This window comes from Fusarium vanettenii, assembly GCF_000151355.1.
Source record: "Fusarium vanettenii 77-13-4 chromosome 2 genomic scaffold NECHAsca_18_chr2_1_0, whole genome shotgun sequence".
Lineage (NCBI taxonomy): Eukaryota > Fungi > Ascomycota > Sordariomycetes > Hypocreales > Nectriaceae > Fusarium > Fusarium vanettenii.
The window spans coordinates 1,729,999-1,749,142 of record NW_003315867.1 but is presented as its reverse complement, the minus strand read 5'-3'; the positions used below and the strand labels follow the sequence as shown (position 1 = coordinate 1,749,142).

The following is a 19,144-nucleotide window of genomic DNA, read 5'->3' as shown; positions in this document are numbered from 1 at the left end:
GGTTGTGTAGGTGGTCATGATGGCTGTGGGTAAGAAGGTATTAAAGAAGCAGAAAGAGAACAAGTACAAGGGAGAGATAATAGAGAAGGAAACCAGCCTCCAAGAACAAGTGTGTAGACTGGACAAGCAAGAGATGGTGCAAGAAGAACAAGATGGGTATCAGTAATAGTAATAGTAGGTGTGTATGATAATGTCAAGAGATGAAGTGAGAGAGAAGAGGGAGAGCAAGAAAGAAGTAGGGGTGGAATCTGGGGGATCAAGAAGAAATTTCAAAGTTTTGGATCTCGAGGCATTGGTCGTCAGCTCTTTGTTCTGGGCGACCCGACGCTCTGGTGGCCGTAGCGCCCTTTGCCCTTTGGCCTCTCGAATGCAACACACTCTGCATTAGAATCCTTGCATCTTTTGCGGCGCTGACACGGCCTTGCGAGCCCGGATCCCTGGGCTGGGAGGGTCTTCCTTGTCCCTTGTCTCTCTTCCCAACCTCTGACGGCGACTGAGATTGTCGTCCAGGTAGTGCCAAGCCTAGCACGTATGCGGTTTGCTCCCATGTGGTGGTTGCGTGACAGTCGACGCTATTCTGTGACCGATATCGTCCTGTGCTGCCCGCGCGGCATGGTCGTCCTCCTGTGCAGCAGTAGCTTGAATTTGGCACGTCACGTCAACGAGCCCTCCTCCTCATCCTCCCCTCAACCTCCTCTTCTGTGTCTCTTATCTCCATCACCTCCTCCAATCATGCTTCATCGTCCACAGCTGCGAGCGTCCAAAAAGACCGCAAGCAGGCAGCCCCCCAGCCCGTTTCCCCGCCGCCAGCAGAAGTATCATCAGCCAACTTCATCATGGTCTCGCAGGGGCTTGCTTGAGAGGGTCAAGCCCCTCCAAACTCCACCTCTTCTACCCAGCAACAATGAAAGAGAAGCGGGGAGCCGAGCCGACAAGCAAGCCAGAAAGGCGTTAGCTCACCGTTGGCGTAGCCCATTAAAACCCGTGGCGTTGGTCGCGCCGTTCCTCCACCCTCGTCCGCCCGCTCAGCTCATCAATTGTCGTCCAGAGTACGCGAGCCCCGTACCTCAGCGTCGGGTTCACCTCGACTCGAGATAAAAGCCCTCACCTTGCCCGGGGCAACTTGATATCGCAGCCGGGCCAAGAGATGTGCATCCCTCAGGTGTGAGTGGGCTCCTGGTCTGCGCTGAAGGGACTAATCGTTGCTGGCAACCCTCACATCGGTAGCTTGGGCAATCGTGTGATAACGCGCATGAGCCGTCGCGCGAACGCCTAATTGTCCAGACGCCACAAGATGCCCGCCATCCCGCTGCATCGATACCGCTCGTTGCACTAATGTCAACTTCCCTAGCACGTAGCTGTCGCTGTCGTCGCTGGATCGTCAGGGGGCCTTGGGGATTGGACAACCCAGGAAGTTGTGAAGCCCGTCTGTTGGGACGACGAGAGTCTGGACCCGCGACGACGGGTGTGTCTCCTCATGCCACTAACCGTAGCGGCACAATCGTCTTTGACGCCATCTCTCTTTCATGCAGCAGCCAGTCCAATAGTTTGGTCCGCGACGCGTACGTAGTAACCTGACTCTGGTTACAGCGCCCCCATGAACATCAAAGGTTGAGTCGAACCAGGGCAAACCAACACTGGGCGCCATCAGGAATGGATGGACGAGTGAATGCAGCAAGAGGTCGACCAAGAACGGATATGGCTTCCCTCATGGATCCAGCTCCACTGCTGACGTATCAAGCATATCCCCCCGACTGGCCCAGCTCGTTAAACGCGCCGCCCGCTTGACATTGACACTGACTGGGGACCCCTTGGATCAAGGCCGTGGCTCATGGCCCAACCGACTGTGTGGGGGACCGGCCGAGAATTGAATTTCTTGCGCCCAACCACAAATGCTTGGTTACCAACGGTAACAAGATCGTGCGGGATAGCTCCAACGCCTCGTTGCATTTAGCCACCAGCCATTGCCTGTAAATGACCGTCGTCTCGCAACTTGCCGCCATCTTCATCTCCGTCACCTCCGTTTTCGTTGGGAGCGTCTCTGATCCTGAGAATTCCGTAGCATCCTCGATCCCCTCCCCGGCCGCTGCAGCTAGAGGATGTAGCCTGTGCTTAACCATCGTTTCCCCGTCAATGCGGGCCCGCGCTTCAGGAATGCCAAGAGACGCTCATGAAACGCTCGACGACGAAACTCGAATGGAGCACGGGGCACGGAACGCGAAACACTTCATGTCCGTCGTTACGTTTGACCACCGGCGATCTGTTCCCAAGTTGGCTATGCCCGCCAGCAACGTCGTTGCTGGAGCTGCCGTCCACTGCACGGATGGACCCTAGGATTTCGGCATGTGGGAGATCGGCTGCGTGGAACAAGGCGTACGTATGAGAGTAGGCGGCCCGAGGTGATTATTGTTTGCTCGATGAAGCTTCTCACTGCTGCGGTCAAGGGTTTAATGGGGATTGTTGAATCTTCAAACAATGAACGAATCGGATCAAGCACCTTCAAGGTTCAGTTGCCCAACACACAAAAAGTCACATGTCATGGCCATCATGTACATTTGATCATGATCTGGAAGGAGCCCTACACGATTGATGTAGGTGCCCAGCTCCTGCCTTTATTGGAAGCACAATATTACAACAACCGCAATCCTTGTCGAATATTTCATCACCAGGCGTCCCCTTCCATCATCTCCAACCAAACGGGATATTACAGATACCTTCAAATCTATCCATCTAGAGCATCCAGACATGGATCTTCGTAACCAAAAGAACTCCAAACCTACTTTCTACCTCCTCAGTCGGTGTCCAAGCACCATTCCAACAAAGGCGAGAACTCGGTATGCTGTTCCAATTGCAACCAACACGCCAATGTTCATCCATTTTCGATCCAACTCGAACCCAGTCTCCCGCGCAGCAATGTCAACCTTGTAGAGGTAGGCGAACGGGGCCACGAGCTGCCCAAAGTATATCTCGGCAAGCCAAGTGGCCGGGGATGCTCGCCAAAGCCACTCCATGTGCCAGTCCTTGACTGACGACAGGGGTGGTGCTGATCCAGACAGGATACCAGTAATGAGTGCAATCATGGTTGCAAACAGCGGCGCATCTTCTCTGCGGACGACCATGCTCACGATGCTGGCAAGGCCATAGATACAGTAAAAGTACAGCAGGTTGGTAAGGAACGCGAGACCCCAGTCGATGATGGGCACTGACAGTAGGAATAGGGGTGTCGTGAAATGGAGGCATCCAAGAGCCATCCGAGGCAGGACCGAAATCACCTTGGCAATGAAATACGCAAATCGAGAGTGTCCTGCTTCGGCCTCCCGTCTGTACAGCAGAGTCTCCTCAGAGAAGAGCTTGACTCCAGGGGCAGCCGCAACGAGACCAACAGCAATGGCGATGAGGAGGGCGAACTGCGGCGCAGAGATGAAATCGATGGCCGTCGACAAGACCTCGTAGGGTTCGTGGAAGATGCCAACAAACATGATGCCGTTCTTGGGGTTGTTGGCGAGTCCTAGCAAGGCTCCAGCGAGCACCGCAAGTCCCATCTCAGCGAAGAAGGCCCCCTTGGTGCGGTATTGTTGAACCATGGCTCGGCAAAAGCAGAGCCATGCTTGCTTGACAAATGGAGCACCGCGTTTCTTGAGGGCCTGACGCATGCCAGTATCACCCAGCATAGTCGATCGGACACTCCTGCGCTCGAAATCCTCGGCCGTTTTGGTCTTCCGCGATGCTGACCAGTTGGAGATGAGGGCCTCCTTGGAGACGTCACCTTTGGCGTTGTACTCTCGACCGTTTCCGGTGATAATATCAGTAATCACGTCGGCGTGATTGCTATGCTCAGGGAAATGAAAGCCCATGCCCTCAAAGAATGCCTGGGCCTCAGGTTGGGGCCCTTCGTAGATGGTCTGTCCGTTTCCGAGTAGAATGAGGTTGTCGAACAGCTCAAAGATCTCGGTTCGGGGCTGGTGGATAATGACGATGATGGAGATGCCGAGCTTCGCAATTGCCTTGAGAGTGCGCATGATGGAGGATGCGGCAGTGGCATCGAGGCCACTGGTTGGCTCATCAAGGAAGATGGCCATGGGCGCAGCCGCCAGCTCCATGCCTATGCTCACTCGCTTTCTCTGTCCACCGCTAATGACGGGCTTACCGACACTGCCGACTCGAGAATCGCGCACATGCGACAGCTCCAAGCAGTCGATGACAGACTCAACATGAGCTTCGATCTCGGCCTTTTTCCATGTTCGAGGAAGCCGGATACGTGCTGAGTGGACAATGTTTTCATAAACGCTCAACTCGGGCAGTACGATATCATCTTGGGGCACATAACCCGTCAACTTCTTGTAACGCTTCATCTTGCCTGGGGTATTGTTGACAGCGACGATACCGCCAGTGTTACTGGTTTTACCCATCAACACGTTGACAAAAGTCGACTTGCCAGCTCCTGATCCACCCATGACAGCCACAAGTTGTCCTTGCTCGATGGATCCAGTGACATTCTGAAGAACTGGTTTGACCGCCTTCTTAGGGTGGAAGCTGAGGTCAGAGTACCTGAAGGAGAGGCCAAAGTTTGTCGCTTCGGCTGCTCTACGCATCGAATCAACAAAGGCCTTGAGCTGCGGCGAGGCTTCTGCTTCCTTGTGCTGTTGATCAGAGCTATCAGTGCTATCCCGTGCCAGAGCGGCCTCGAAGCCATGGCCAGGACGACCTTCTCGGTGTGGCATGTCGTAGGGCGAGTAGGGCGCATAGGGGCTGTACGAGAGGTTCATGGGTGCCATCTCATTGTCTTGCCCCTCAGGCAGCTCCTTGTATCCAGTGATGGTGGCTCTCACAGCTCTCATGGTCTTGTGCCTCTTCAGGGTGCCGGCATGCGCTTTGGAGGTTGAGTGCCACCGCTGCCGGAAAATCAAGAAGAACATGCCAATGACAAGAAGGACATCGACAATGATCAGGACCACCAAAGGAACCATGAAGCGCTCGAATGACGATCCCTCGGGACAAAGGCTGCCGGAAGCGCAAGGCGTTGGCTTGGAAGCACCGGGTTGGCAGTATGAGCCCTTTGGACATGGAATCTTTTTCTTGCCTTCGTCTTCGAGAGGACAGTAGTAGCCCTGCTGGCAAACGATTGGCTCAAAAGGACCCATGCCTATGTTTTCGCCGTTGTAACTGCAGGTCATTTGTGAAAGTCGTCCGACTGTGCACATCTCATTGGGAGGGCATGACTGGGGGAGTGAATTGATGGTGTTGTTCATGCCTGGACTGATCAGAACTCGTTGCTCAAATGGTTGAGGGTCAGCAACTGGGACTTACAAAGAAAACCTTCTTTACAACCATCCTTGGTCCAAGACTCGACGGACTGTAGCTGCAATGGCAGGGCGCCAGGTCTCCAGCACGGCGCCGCATCTATGGGGAGCTGATCATTCAGCAGCTGTTGGTAAGAGCGATAGAAGCTGGTCGAGAAGCTGGACTGATTCTTGCCGGTGCAGTCTCGGTCGTAGACACTGAGCCTCTTGTTGTCTTCCAATGGCTTCAGTGTCCGAGTTCGAGTGTCCCATGTCAGTTGTTCGCCAGTCTTGGGAGGATTGGATGCGTCGTAGATGGGCAGGTCGTCGATGCTTCCCTTGCCGTTCTTGGACTTGAACCATTTTCCTGTTGTCGCGTTGTATACGACCTGGGTCTGGTTTCCGATGCATTGCCAAGCGGCCTCGTCACGCTCAAATCTCCATCCGTCTCCGGTGAGTTGATCGGCGCCGGGCAGAGGTCTCAATGCGCAAAGACAGGCTGTTGTGTCGAGGAAGGATGGTCCTTCTGGCCTCACGATTGGGAGGAATGGCTGCTGCGGTACCTTGGCTGGGTCAATGCCCCAACGCTCAAGAGCCATTGTGTTGCGCCTGGAGGGTGATGCTGGTTTCCCTCTGGGGAAAAAGAGTGTCGTTGATGTGAGGATGCGCTCACGAGATGAGTGATGGTCAACGGCAGTTCAACTCCCTCGTATCTCGGCAGATTTGGTAGAGCGTGGGATACATCTTTATACATGTTGGCAATTCCGCAAGGACTACCTCAACCGGAAACAAAACAACAATGGGGACACAAGAAATGAGCCCGAGAGTGTGAAGGATCATTCAGCCAAGATGCACTGCTGAGGCTATGGGATGGGGCCATTGGGGCTCCGTCGCTGGCACAGCGCAGTGCTCGTGAGATTTTAGTGCCCGCGAACTCCCAGGGTCCCAGAAGGCGAAGCTATTTCCAGCCAGCGGTCAACCATTGTAATTCCTCTAAACGCGGTAGATGCTCCGCCGATCTCGACCAGCCATGGCCAACGAGACGTGGTGGTGACCAAGCTGGATCGTAGCATTAGGGCTGAGCCGGGTCTAACGTATCACAAGCAGTCAGCGGCTGCACATCTCTCCTCTCCGACTAGGATGCGCTTTCAGCCCTTCAAGTTCATCTTTCACAAGCAAGATCCAGGGTCGAGGTCGCTGTCCCCACGTTCGTTCCCGCAGCCTTACATCAGCGGCTGCGGCTCTTATTGGTCGGCGCTCCATCCCGCCCGATAGGGCTTAGGGTGTGGCGCACTTTGACACGACGTCAATCCAAGGGTTAGGGTTACCTTAGACTGCGGTTAGGTGCGTTTTCTAGGCGCGAGGTCAAGAGCGAACGACGAACGACGACGCGAATGTCGGTGTTAATCAAATCTCACCTCACTTCACGGCCATGCCCGCACGGGTTTCAGAGAAATGACGTGACGTGGTGGTTTCGAAACTTGATGATAATCCACGCCAAGGCTAACTGCTGCATCTATGTCTTTTTTTTTTGCCTATTTCGGTCGTTATTACGCCTGCCAAGCAATCTGCCTTGTCTATTAGCTGAATCCCTCTCGATCCTCCCTCTATCCACATGGATCTCGAGTTATTTTTCTGTTCCCGGGGTATCGTATCTCATGCGTTGCACCTTTTTTCTTCCCTTCTAGCCAAGACACACAAAACTCATCCCAGCCATTATAATTCCTTTTCCGTTACAGAGCCAGAGGCCACCGGTCCCTTCTCCGACTTTTCATCTCCCGTCTCACCCGTGGCATTGGGATTGACCAAGCCCATCGACGCCGTCATCTCCTCGGCCGCCACCGTGTCAGCAGGTGTGTTGCCCTGAGTCCCGATGCGCAGGAACGGCAGGAAGAGGCAGCTTAGTCCCGCGAGTCCAACGGATACGAAAAAGGCCATTCGGTAGGGCACAGCTGGGTCGCCGCCATCGGCCTGCGCCTCCCCAACTGAGCTGTACACTGCCGTCGAAATACCAATGGCGACGGTCGAACCCAGACGAATAAGCATGTTGAAGATGCCTCCAGCCAATGATTGTTGGTGAATCGGAAGCGACTGCATGACGTACATCTACAAGTTTTGTTAGTATCTGTCCCTTGTCTCTTGAACCATCAGGATACCTACGTTGGTAACGTTGAACTGAAAGTCGGCGCCAATGACATTCATGATAAGAGAAGGAAAGATGAACGCCCAGTATATCGTATTCGCCTTCTGAAAGGTGAGGAGGAGGTTAGCGCCCAGGTAGGCAAAGGAGCCCACAGCCATGATGAGGGTGTTGTTGATGCTGTGGAGGATGCTGGCCGCCACCACGTTCCAGATGATGCCGGCGATGACCTGAGGCAGCAGGTGCACCGCGACGTTGAGGGCATCATAAGCCTTGACTTCCTGCATAAAGAGAGCGAGCCAAAAGTTGGAGGAAGCGAACGACATCATGCCGAGAATTGCCGTCAAGACAAGCTATTATTCTTGGTCAGGAAGTTGCCGAGAAGCAGCGGCAACAACAGACACGTACCAATGAGAAGTTACGGTCTCTCCAGACATGGAGAGGCATAAGGGGGTGCTCCCAGTAGCTCTCCCAGACGACGAAGCCGACAAGGAGAAAGAATCCAACGATAAGCATGGCGATGATATGCGCCGACTTCCAGCCGTCATCAGGGCCAAGGCTGTACACGAGTTAGTCCAACCTAAAGCGTGGGAAGAGAGACGTGAACATACGTCAAAGCAGCTGTAAACATGCCAATACCTGTGACAGTCAGGACAGTCCCAACACTATCGAACTGCTTCAGAGCTGTGCGCATGCGTGTCTTGAATGGTGTTGGTTCAAAGGCTTCGACGCTTGGAACAATCCAGATGGATGCAACTCCAAGGACGGCCCAGATGATGGATAGAAGGATGAAACCGGCCCGCCAATTGAAAATGCGAGCTGCAATACCACAGACTATACTACCCAGGGCAAATCCAAGAGGGTTTCCGGCTGAGAAACTTGCAAAGGCCCAGTTCTTGCGCTGCGAGGGCACTCTGTAGGCGGCTCCCAGAATGCCAATGGCTGGGGGCACCACCATGGCTGAAGCCAGGCCGAGTACTCCACAGAGGATGTCCATCCAGAAGGGGTTCTGGGCAAACGCAACGATCAGACAGCCTCCACTGAAGCATCCCATACCAAAGAGGAAGACAGCCTTGCGGCCCAAGAAGTCAGCGAGCTGGCCCAGCGCAAGCTGGAATGCTCCCGCAGTAAGCCTACAAGCGAGTCAGATGATTGAGAGCGAAAGAGGAGATATACATGTTCAAACTTACGTTGCAGCTGCAGCAATCCACGAGATTTGGCTCTGTGTCATGCCAAGATCCTTACCAATGGCTGCCGTAACAATAACCGTCGAGCCGGTCAAAAAGGTATTTGTCGCCATGGCAATAGTAGCCATGAAGACGAATGCAACCTCCTGAAAAGTATTTTTGAAGCATTCGGGACGAGCCCCCAGCCCCGACACGGCCTTGACCTCTTCTCCTCCGCTTCCCTCAACATCTTGAGCGTCGTCGACGTTGGCGGGTGTCTTTTCAGCCTCTCGGGAAGTGGGGGCTTGATGGCCGCCCCTGGATGCCGGATCGGAGGCCATTGTACCGGCGATTTGCTGCGCCGCCGGAGCTCGGTGATGACAAGAACCCGGAGGAGGACAAGAGCAGGGTCGCCGAATCGTCCGACTTTACTGACCTTTAGTCGAGCTGGCTTGTTGCTGCTCCGTCCGTTGGGTTTGATGAATTGAGCGTGCAGAGGAAAAGTGGGATGAAATAAGGTACTGGAGCAACCGCTGATATAAGGGCCCAGATGCCGTCCCCACTGCGGAAAACTATTTCAAGAGGTCGAGATCCCACGGGAGGAACTCCGAGACTCTCCCGAAGTCGGAGGCAACGAGAATCGGGGATATCTAGGGACAATGACTATCCTTAGGTTAACTTGTTGGATGCAAGGACACGATGGGCAAAGCAAGAAAACAAGAGGAAAACAAAATAAAAGACAAGGGAGGCTCGACAGTGTTGAGCACCGCCAAGTCAACTACTCCATTCCTGATGAGACTCTTGAGAAAAGATTTGCGCGCCAGCAACGGCAACTCTAACCCTTCTTCTCCCTCAGATCGACATTGAGCCTCCCCTCCCACATTGCCGAAAGTGGGAGCCGAAAAAGCATCAATTGCGTGCCTCCAGCTCCAAAGGCAGTCAGACTTTCACCTCTCACAGCCGCCTAGTTTCTCTATTATTTTGTCATGGCTTAGTCAATCGCTCGTGGCGCCGACTACGGTGGGGTTGCTCATCTCGATTATCAATCACTCAACCTCTGCCATCCCCATCAGCAACAAACAAGCACCCTGAGAGGTCAATTGAAGCCGTCGCAGAAGCAATGAAGGTCACGCAGGTATGAAGCAAAGTTCAATACGCCACACGCGATAAGATAGCCACCCTAGGAATCGTCACTAACAATTAATGCCAGATTTGGTTCTACCCCATCAAGGGTATCCGGGGAATCCAGGTGGAATCCGCCAAACTGGGGCCCCAGGGTCTTGAACACGATCGCCGCTTTATGCTATGCAAGGTCGAGGAGTCGGGCGATTTGACAAAAATGCAGCTGTCCAAGTTCCCCGAGTGCAGTCTCTTTGCCCAGGAGATTGCCGGCGACAAGATCCGCGTCAGGTACCTTACTCCTCAAGAACCGTTGGTTCCCTGGCGGCCGGAACAAGACACCGTTTTGGACGTTCCGGTCGACCCAAAGCTAGACGGGATGGACAGAGCCGACGTCAATCTTCATCAAAGCCTGGTCGTCGCATATCGCATGGGTCCAAAGTACGATGCATGGTTCTCTGCGTGCTTCGGCTTCAACACCGCCCTGGTCTTCATCGGTGACGGTCGACGTCCTGTCTTGGGAACTTTCTCACCTAGTGCCCAGAGATACCCCCAGTCATGGCCTTCGTGGCTAGCGAGCTATGTCGGGGGTTACGGGTTTTCTCGCACCGAGGAGGACTGGCTTGCCTTTTCCGATTGTGCCCCTTATCTCTTCGCTACGGAGCAGTCACTCAACAACGTTAGTGCCCGCCTGGCCGAATGCGACGTGGACATGCGAGCCATGCGGCCCAACATTGTCCTGGACGGTGAGATCGAGTGGGATGAGGACTTCTGGGCGCAGTTGTCCATCAATGGCGCGCACAGAATCGCCCTGACCAAGAACTGCAACCGCTGTACTTCCCTCAACGTTGACTATGACACCGGCCGTACAGCGAAGGGAGAGCGTGGTACAGTGCTCAAGAAGCTCATGTCTGACCGGAGGGTTGATGTTGGCGCAAAGTACTCGCCCGTCTTCGGCAGATATGGTTTCCTCGCCAGCAAGCCTGGAAGCAACGCCATCGTGTCCATCGGCGATCATGTCGAGGTTACGGAGCGGAGGACTGAGCGTACCGTCTGGGACTGGTCGCTGACGGATCCCGCAATCGCACGGTACTATCGCCACACTTCCGATGCCAAGATGAGCTTGCCCGTCGTGCTCTCGCTTTGGTTGACCAGCGCGGCTTTGCTCGGTTTGCTTCCGTGCTGGTTTTTGTTCTCCTGAATAGAGTCGTAGTATCAATCAACGTGCCACATACGCGTGATAGGTGCAGCGAATTCATTTCTCTTACAGGCGAGCGGCAGTCGCTTCCAGCATCATCATCCAACGCTTAAGTGACCATCCCGTCTTGGTAGGGAAATTCATCGACCTGCCCGGTCGCAAACGCGCAGTGTCCGTAACATCTCGGCCCGTGACGCCGGCGCGGTGGGGTCTGGGGGTAGATCGCAAACCCGGACCCGACACGGAGCGGCGTCTTTTCGGCCTTGCCAGTGTCCGCAAATGGCCGGAGAACAAGCGGAGGCGAGCAGAGTACTGCCTTGTCCCAACATCTGGAAACGTTCCATTACCCTGTGCCTGTAATTGCCGAGGCGTGACAAAGCGGTCCCGCGGGTCAGTTACACGGGAGCCCTTGGAGCAAGCAATCTGAGGAGTACGAAACTTGACGTGTCTGAAGTGACATGGAGTGTTCCAAGACGAATAGATGTTCAAGTCATGCTCGGGAAGCGCGAAACGGGGCGAGTCGAAGCGAGGCAAGCTAGCCACGGCCTGGGACGCGATGGACGGTCGGTGAACGAGGCAAAGGTTAATTTGTCGTCAACGGTCTTGGATTCGCAAACCTTCCTCACCTCACCACCCCCGGACTCGTTCCCCGATGGGTCCGTGTCGGCCGGGCGGGCGGGAGGTCGGATCCGGTAGACAAGGGGGGCGTGTGCTATGTGGTGATATGAGAGTTGTCGGTATGTTGCCGCCTCCGCCGTCGCCGTCGTGACTCAAACAATGATTCAGATGAATAAAAATTAATTAAAGAGCTCTCGATCACGGCAGCGTGCGCCTAGACACATGAGTGCTCGTGTGGCCGCTGAGCGCAACGTGAGCTGGTACATGGCAATTTGAGGTCCTTGTCTGTGCTGACGTCGATTCTCCACCCTAGGGCCCGAGAAGGGGCCCCAAAACGCTCTGTGGGTGAGGTGGAAACAAGCCGAGGCGGTTTCTGAATTTGTTCTGGAAGCCTTCTGGTTCATCTTCTCTTTCCACGGGTCCTCAGGCTTGTGGGTCGCTGGGGCTCGGGCTGGACTGGGCTGGGCTGGGCTGGGGGGCATTGGCGTCGCCGCCTCCTCGTGAAGCATTGGAGGCGAGAACTTGGTCGTTTCCTGTTCACAGCCTCGGTGTCCCTTTGTAGCGAGGGCGCCATGCCACGACACAAACACAGACGTTGACGTAGCCGCAACCGCAGCCGCAGCCGCAAGCCATCACCGTAGAGGGCTGGGATGGAGCCTGGGCAATATCAGCTCTATTCTTGCAAGTCTTGGGCATCTCCCACGTCAGGCTGACACCAAGGATACCTCATCGACCCATGCCACCGCGGACGTCTCCGCCTTGGATTGCATTACTCATGGTGCGAGTAATTCGGTCAAGAGAAACCCGAAGCGAGGGGAGAAGAGGGGAGAAGAAGGCGGAAAGGATCAATGATGCGACGAGAGATCTACACCTCAATAGGTGCGGCGTATGGCCCAGAGTCAAAGCCGGAAGCAACGTGACGCGGACAACGGTCAACGGAAGGAGCGGGGGGGAGGAAGTTGGGAACCTACTTACCTACCTGCCTGGGCAGAGAGCGAGCTGGCTAGGGAAGACCATCCGGCCAACAGGAGATTACAGGACCTTGGCTGTTTTCTCCAAAGCCAGTCGAGCTTTGATAGGTCCAGGCCAGCAGTCCTGGCCAGCTCAGACAAGGAGGACAGTAACTAAGTGTGATTCTGACCAATCGCGACTGACTTGGGGTAATTGTTGGCTGTTGACGGCTTCGTTTCCGGCACCGAGGTGAAGTGGAAGCTCCCACTTGGGTCTTGTGCCTTGTGCCTTGGGCCTTGGGGGGAGGCTTATGACGACCAAAGACGGGGGTCCATCTGGTCGAGACCCCCCAATCATGACCTCACCATTTCAACTCACAGCTCCACGCTTCACTCTTTTTTTTTTCTCCCTTCTCTCTCCTCCTCGGTTCAGAGGGAGAATTTAGTCACTCTTCAGGATTCACTCCCATGTCCATGTCCATGTTCACGTCCACGTAGCAGTACAGAAACACAATTGGAAACAAAAATCATGCCTAAATTATGACAACACAGACCAGAAAGCTAACAATATTTTCTTCTACCTTCTAGGTAGGTAGTCTCGCCCTGAGCTGAGCCCCCTTTTGTTTTCCCCATTTGTCTGGCCCGAGCCATAGTCTATTTCGAGCGCCTGCCCAAACACCAACCCGTCAATTTCATTTGTCTTGCCTTGCGCCGTAAACCAAACAGAAACAGAGGCTTAAACAACATGAGGCCATGACTGCGTGTCCCTTCCTTCTCCATACTCCGGTTGCCTACCAGGTCGCCCAAGCAGGTCTAGAGGGTACATGCCAAGCAAGTGAAGAAGTAAAGAAACCCAAAAATAGAGCAAAATCAACGCCATCCTTCTATGCGATGCAGCAACAACAAACAGCGCAGTCGACCCCAGGGACGAAGCGAACAAGAAGAAGAAAGAGAAAAGATCAAAGAGAAGATAAAACAGAAAAGAGACAAGAAACAAGAGCGCCAAAACATCCTGTAACACGCCAAACTTCCAGAAAGGGAAGCCTCGGAGCCGCACCATAGATTGGAGGAGGTGACAGGCGAAAACCGAGATGCTCTGGAGACGTCAAAAGTGCCCAGAAGCCCCGTAGAAGCCCTGTATCGGTCGGCCCTAGGGCCAAGCGAGTAGAGGCGTTAGTGACCACAGGGGGGTCACTAATGCTGCACAGTTCCGAAAACGGGCTTGAGGTCCCTGGAACTGGAGCCTCCCACGTGGAGCGTGCAGGGCACTACTCCGCCATGACAGTCCGAGAAAAAGTGTAAGTCATCCAATGCCACCTTTTGACCGAATCCCCCACCTGCGGTCTGGGATGAATCGAGATAGGCGTCCTTGGGCGCTTCTCCTTTCGGGCCCTTGGCGTCCAGACACCAGATTCGACCTGTTGGAGAATGTGGCTGCTTGAGATGCGATGCGTTGCGGTCCGGCGCGTTTCAATGCGTTGTCGTGAGGCTCAGCTCAGCTGTGCCATCCTCGCTGGCCGTGAATTGACACCCCGGCAAAAGTGACGTTTCGTGGTCGGTGATCGGTGCACGAGAGGGGTGTGACACGGTTTGGTAGCCGTACATCCAGAGCCAGCTCCGGGCTGTCGTTCCGTGCTCTGCCAAGCGCAATCAAAGGCCCTTGTTGAGACGCTCTGCCTTTGATCGCAATGTGCGCCTGCACCGAGACTAAGAAGGCATCCTTTTTCCTTTTGGGTTGAGCCTCGCGTCATGTCAGTCAGGCCACACCCGTCATTTGCTAGCACATGAGCAAAGAGTGAACGGCCCACGCACGGCAGAGAATCGCGCGCGCACTCGCACACCCCTTTCCCCCACGCCAGACACCGAGGATGCATGTCTCAGCGCCGGGGTTTTTTCCCGCAAGGGCTCAAGCGGCCTGCGTGCAAGGGCGGCACAAGTGAAGCTTGCAGTATGTGCACTCAAAAATCATCCAGTGAGGTCCGGAACGGCAATGTTGGCAAACCCACTGGATCAAGGTGCTATCTGACTTGATCATGCGGAACGAGTGGGCGCACGCGTTGGCCATTTTGTCGGTAATGGTGGCGGTTGTTTGGGGTGGTACAGAGAGGGTGTAGGTGTCGTCGGGAATGTCTTGGAGGTGCTGAACCCTCTCACAAGATTTGGCCTGATTGGGTGGGAGGAGGATCCTTGGGACAGAAATGTTAGCCTTGCATGTATATATATAACCAACTGGGGCACGACCAGCCATGTAAGTGGTGATGGTCATGGCAGCCTCTCAGTCTGCATGCTCGGTACTTACCAAAGGGTTAGTGGTTTTGTGTGAGTGGCAAATGCAATTGAGTGCAGTGAATCGATGTCGAGTGTTGAGGAGGAGACGAGGTGGAATTGTTCGAGGGGGAGAGGGAGAGCGGTGTGAATGGGTGATGGTGATGTGTGTTGATGGTGTTGAGGTGTAGAAACCGTTGAAGTGATCAAGTGATGTTGAGCAGTGATGGGAGGAGGAGGCCTTGGGCTTTTATGCTTTCAAAGAGGATCAGGTGAAGTGGTAGTTGCAGTTGCCGTTGCAGAGATGGATGTGATGTGATGTCTGCCGTTTGTAGGGCCGGGGACCGTCAAACGAGAGCCGCGATGGAGTCGGAGAGCCGGGATAAGGCTTGCAACAACATGGACAAGAGATAAACGACGGGTGATGGAGGCACGAGCGACGAGGCGGGAATGCCGAGGAGGTGTGCCAATGACAAAATGGAGTAGATTAAATGGCCCAGGACGCGAGGCAAACGAGCGAGGTCGAGCGTTGGAGCGCCAGTTCTTGGGTTGTTACAGCACCGCACCGCACCGCTCGGGGACGTTGTCGATAATATGTACCTGCCCTGCCAGGTGGACGGACAGGATGATGCCCGTGCCCTTCTGGCCTTGGGAGCCGTCAGTCATGCCAGTTGCAAAATATCCCGTCCGTCGGCCCAAAAATCCAGAAGCACTCCCAACCCCCGGTCTGGAAAGGATATGGATGCCTGTCCTGTGACGCTTCTGGAAGAAGAGAAGAAGGAAGAGGGGAAGGGGAGGGGAGGGGCGTAGGTAAACGGTTCCCAAGAACGGACCAGCAACCAAGCACAGGGCATGGTATCGTACCTAATGTGTACCCACAGACGCAGGTACCTGCTGCCTTTTGCCTCGCCTTGTTTGATCGCGCTACGGCCAATTACTTCGGACGGGGGAACGAGCCGAGCAATTCCCAATGGCAACGGACGAGGACGCCAGAGCCTACAAGGAAGAGCACGGGCAACCACCATCCATGGGCGGGGGATGGCGAACTGGTGAGGTGAGGTGTGGTTGACATGAGGTGAGTGTAGGGTTGAAGTCCCCGGGATAGGGATAGAGCCCAGGCAAGCCCCGAATGTGTCAAGAGAGCAGCATGGTAAAATCAGAAGCCGCCCAAGAGCCCATGGGCGAAATGGCATGGCCGGCCAGCCAAGGCTCCGCCGGTTGCGCCCCCGTGTCCTGGTTCTCGGGGCCAGTTGCGCCAGGATCGGAGGTGGAGACGGCCAGCGTGGGAGTTGAACAAGGACGGGCCAGTCTAAAGCTGCCGACAAGGGCAGGCCGCAATCCGCATGAGGGGTCAGTCGTGTGCATCGCATCGCATCGCAGGTGAGGTGTGCATGCTGTGCTGGGAGAGCGGTGCGAATAGAAACCGCGGGCCGTGCTGTTTTGGAAACAGACCGTACGGAATCGATACCGAGGAGGCGGCAGATAAACCTAAAACTGCGACCTAGGCCTACGAGGCTAGTGCACTCTGAGCGAGCTCCGAAACTGCCACGGCTGGACCTGTAGAGGCAGAGTGAGACGGTGAAGTCACAGGTAGGGGTGAGAGCATGAGAAAACGGATGCCAAACCAGTGTGAGCCGGCAAATGGCCATGCTACATGCTGTGTCCCTCTGTCGCATGTAAGAGAGCGGAGCCGACCGTTGGACCAGGAGTGTGGGAATGGATGGTACCTGGGCATTCTGCAGAGATGAATATGGAGAGGAGAGGAGACAAGACCAGACGGGTGGGGTGGCGGTGTAAGAGTAAGAGTGTGAATATCTAATGAGTCGGGTTTCGGGAAATAAATCAGAAGCCCAGACGACGACCTTAATACGGAAGGCGCATGGATGAGTTGTCGCCTCCTTCCCCGGATGACAGTGCCTAGTAGCCTGTCTGTTCCTAGGCAGGTACTGTACCTACCTAGGCAGTTCCAGCTTCTCGGAACCTCCTCAAGATGCCCCAGCCAGAGGACAAAGCGAGCAGTCGGAAGGCGTTCACCACCACCAAAACAGGAAACAATGCATAAAGTTAGGATGATTAGAGTTTCAACCCACGACCGCGGTCCTTGCCGGAACTTCTACTGGCTCTTCGGGTCTTGATCCCTCATCTTCCGCCTCGTCGATGCCCAAGTCATTAATCACATCTTCATGGTTGTCGCAAACAAGTTGGGTAGGTACCTCCTCAGTACTGCCTCTTCTTCGACCTTTGAACCTCTCCTGTCTTGATCCGTGCTCCAAGTAAGGGTCCAGCCAGCGGGCTCACATAATGGGGCTCTTGATCGGGCATGGGAGACCCCTCCCATCAGCAGAGGTGCTTTGTTCGTCTACATCTTAAAAACCCATCCCCGGCAATACCCATCTCTGCTATGGACCAGCTTTCAAAGTGACAGCTGATGTTGTTCGCATCCCGGTACCTAGCTAAGGTAATTCCTCTACCTGCAACAAACCGCTGTCTGCCGTGTTGTCATTCAATCGACAACACGGTGCTGTGTTTAACCATATCGCCTCCTTCACGCCATGGCCGATTAGGACCGTCTTTTGATATCGCAATGAACAAAACCGGCGTGGGTCTAGACTTGGCGAACTGCTGGGCGATTGCCTACTACGTACCTCGGACGGGGTCAACCTTGAAACCACCTAAGGCCGCCTCGATGTAGCGCGGCGTTGGTGCCAAAACACAAGATCGACCTCTTTGCTTCTTCCCGTTGGTAATCAGCTGGCTGGTGCAACTCAATGTCGAGCAACCCTGTACCCCGTCCGTCATGCCACCCCAGCGTTTTTCGTTTCCTCGGGCGTTTTCGAAGCGGTTTGCAATCCACCTGCTTGTCTCCGGATCCGCGCCACGCACCTTGCCCTCTTCAGCACACCGTCCTGGTGCAGGGTATGTAGACACAAGCACTTGCATTCGATCAGAGGCCAATGGCAAACTGGGACTATGTTCTGTTTGGCACAAACCTCGCTGTTGGTTGAGTAACTCTGCCATTGGTTTGCTCTCGGGGTGCAATATTCGGCACATCGCATCACATACGTCGATTGCAACCGCAAATACTCAGGTCGTGTCACCCATCTCACAGGCTGTCAAGATCTATGAGATGGTTGCTCAATCTGGCAAGGCAGCCAGCCCGTGAAATGGGCGTCTTGCCATTCGCTTAGCGCTTGTGCGCGATTACTGGCGGACCTCGGCCACTCCTCAAAGGAGGAACGTCATCTACTGATGCTGAACTGGTCACTGCAGAGTTGTCACCTCGCATCTTGACATGGTTCACCTGGTTTCTGCTTCTGCTTCCGCGACTGGGATCGCGTGCGATGCTTCCGTTTTCTGTGGCTAAAGGCTTGATGCTGGAGGCGGCAGATGAGTAAACGCGGAATGGGCTATTATTGCCCAGGGACCACAGTTTTGCAGCCCACAGACCATGGTAACCGTCTGACTGGGTTGACCATCAAGACGAGGCGGCCCATCCTTCACCGTTATGGGGCCCGCTGTGATGAATACATGATGATGCTGAGGGAGATGCTGCTGATGGATGCTGGAGGCACTGACCGCCTCAGCCCACGGCGCCAGGCACAGCCGTCTCATCTCCGTCGTCAAGTTCTCCATCGCTTTGCTTCCATCCCAGGTTGTCCCTTCTCTCATGGGCCCCGTTTCCGTCTGATAGACTACGGGCCGTCTCATGCATACAACAACTCGGTGGCTCTCCGATACTGGGACCAATGATGGCTTTCAAATTAGAATGGAACGTGTAAGCGAATAGGCCGTTCGCTAGATGCTGCTTGGAGACGTAAGTTCCGTGTTTGTTTGGCGGTTGATTGTTGGTTTGTCTCTGATCTGTTGTAGCCGCCAATATGAGCACCGATGATGCTCGTTTACTTCCAACAACCTGGGCTCAACCTGGGTACACGCATGCTCTGGCGGGTAGAGCCGCCCATGTCGGCCGGCCGGCGGTACTCTCTCGGCGCATGCCTGCCTGCTTGCCTGCATCCAATCCAATTTGTGCTCTCGTTTGATTTGGGCGTCTTGAGAATTTCTCTCTTTTCTCAAAATTTGCGTGGTCTGATGTTCTCTCTTGTCCCGTTTCAGCGAGATGCACCGAGCCATGAGGTGTCGTCTGTGGACCTACTTCCTCTTTCGTCCAGTGACTGCTGGATGGCCCCTTCCGAGGTTCGTTCCCTTCCACCCACTCACTGCAGGTGCGCCGCGATGCATCCGCTTACACCTTCCATCCCGTTCGCAATCTAACCTCCAACCGTCAACCTCTAACCTCCAACAGTCCACCGACCGACCTACGACCTTCACCGTGGATACTACCCAACGGGATTAAACTTTGCCGCCCCTGTCATTTGTGCCTTGTACCCTTCTCTCTCCTCTCGTCTCCT

General features: G+C 54.7%; 3 protein-coding genes across 3 annotated transcripts; 1 reads left to right on the top strand and 2 right to left on the bottom strand.

Annotated features, from left to right (window-relative positions):
• Window positions 1-2,783: 2,783 nt before the first annotated feature.
• NECHADRAFT_90974 (uncharacterized protein) lies at window positions 2,784-5,878 on the bottom strand (the record flags this gene model as incomplete). Its single annotated transcript, XM_003045942.1, has 2 exons — window positions 2,784-5,251; window positions 5,308-5,878. The coding sequence occupies 2 exons, from the start codon at window positions 5,876-5,878 to the stop codon at window positions 2,784-2,786; spliced, it is 3,039 nt and encodes a 1,012-aa protein (XP_003045988.1).
• A 1,117-nt stretch (window positions 5,879-6,995) lies between these two features.
• NECHADRAFT_90973 (uncharacterized protein) lies at window positions 6,996-8,734 on the bottom strand (the record flags this gene model as incomplete). Its single annotated transcript, XM_003045941.1, has 6 exons — window positions 6,996-7,061; window positions 7,122-7,385; window positions 7,440-7,772; window positions 7,828-7,978; window positions 8,031-8,552; window positions 8,610-8,734. 6 exons carry the CDS (start codon window positions 8,732-8,734, stop codon window positions 6,996-6,998), a joined length of 1,461 nt encoding a protein of 486 aa, XP_003045987.1.
• A 971-nt stretch (window positions 8,735-9,705) lies between these two features.
• Window positions 9,706-10,905, top strand: NECHADRAFT_76371 (uncharacterized protein; the record flags this gene model as incomplete). The annotated part of the gene is made up of 2 exons (XM_003046506.1): window positions 9,706-9,720; window positions 9,796-10,905. The coding sequence occupies 2 exons, from the start codon at window positions 9,706-9,708 to the stop codon at window positions 10,903-10,905; spliced, it is 1,125 nt and encodes a 374-aa protein (XP_003046552.1).
• Between the last annotated feature and the right edge of the window lie 8,239 nt (window positions 10,906-19,144).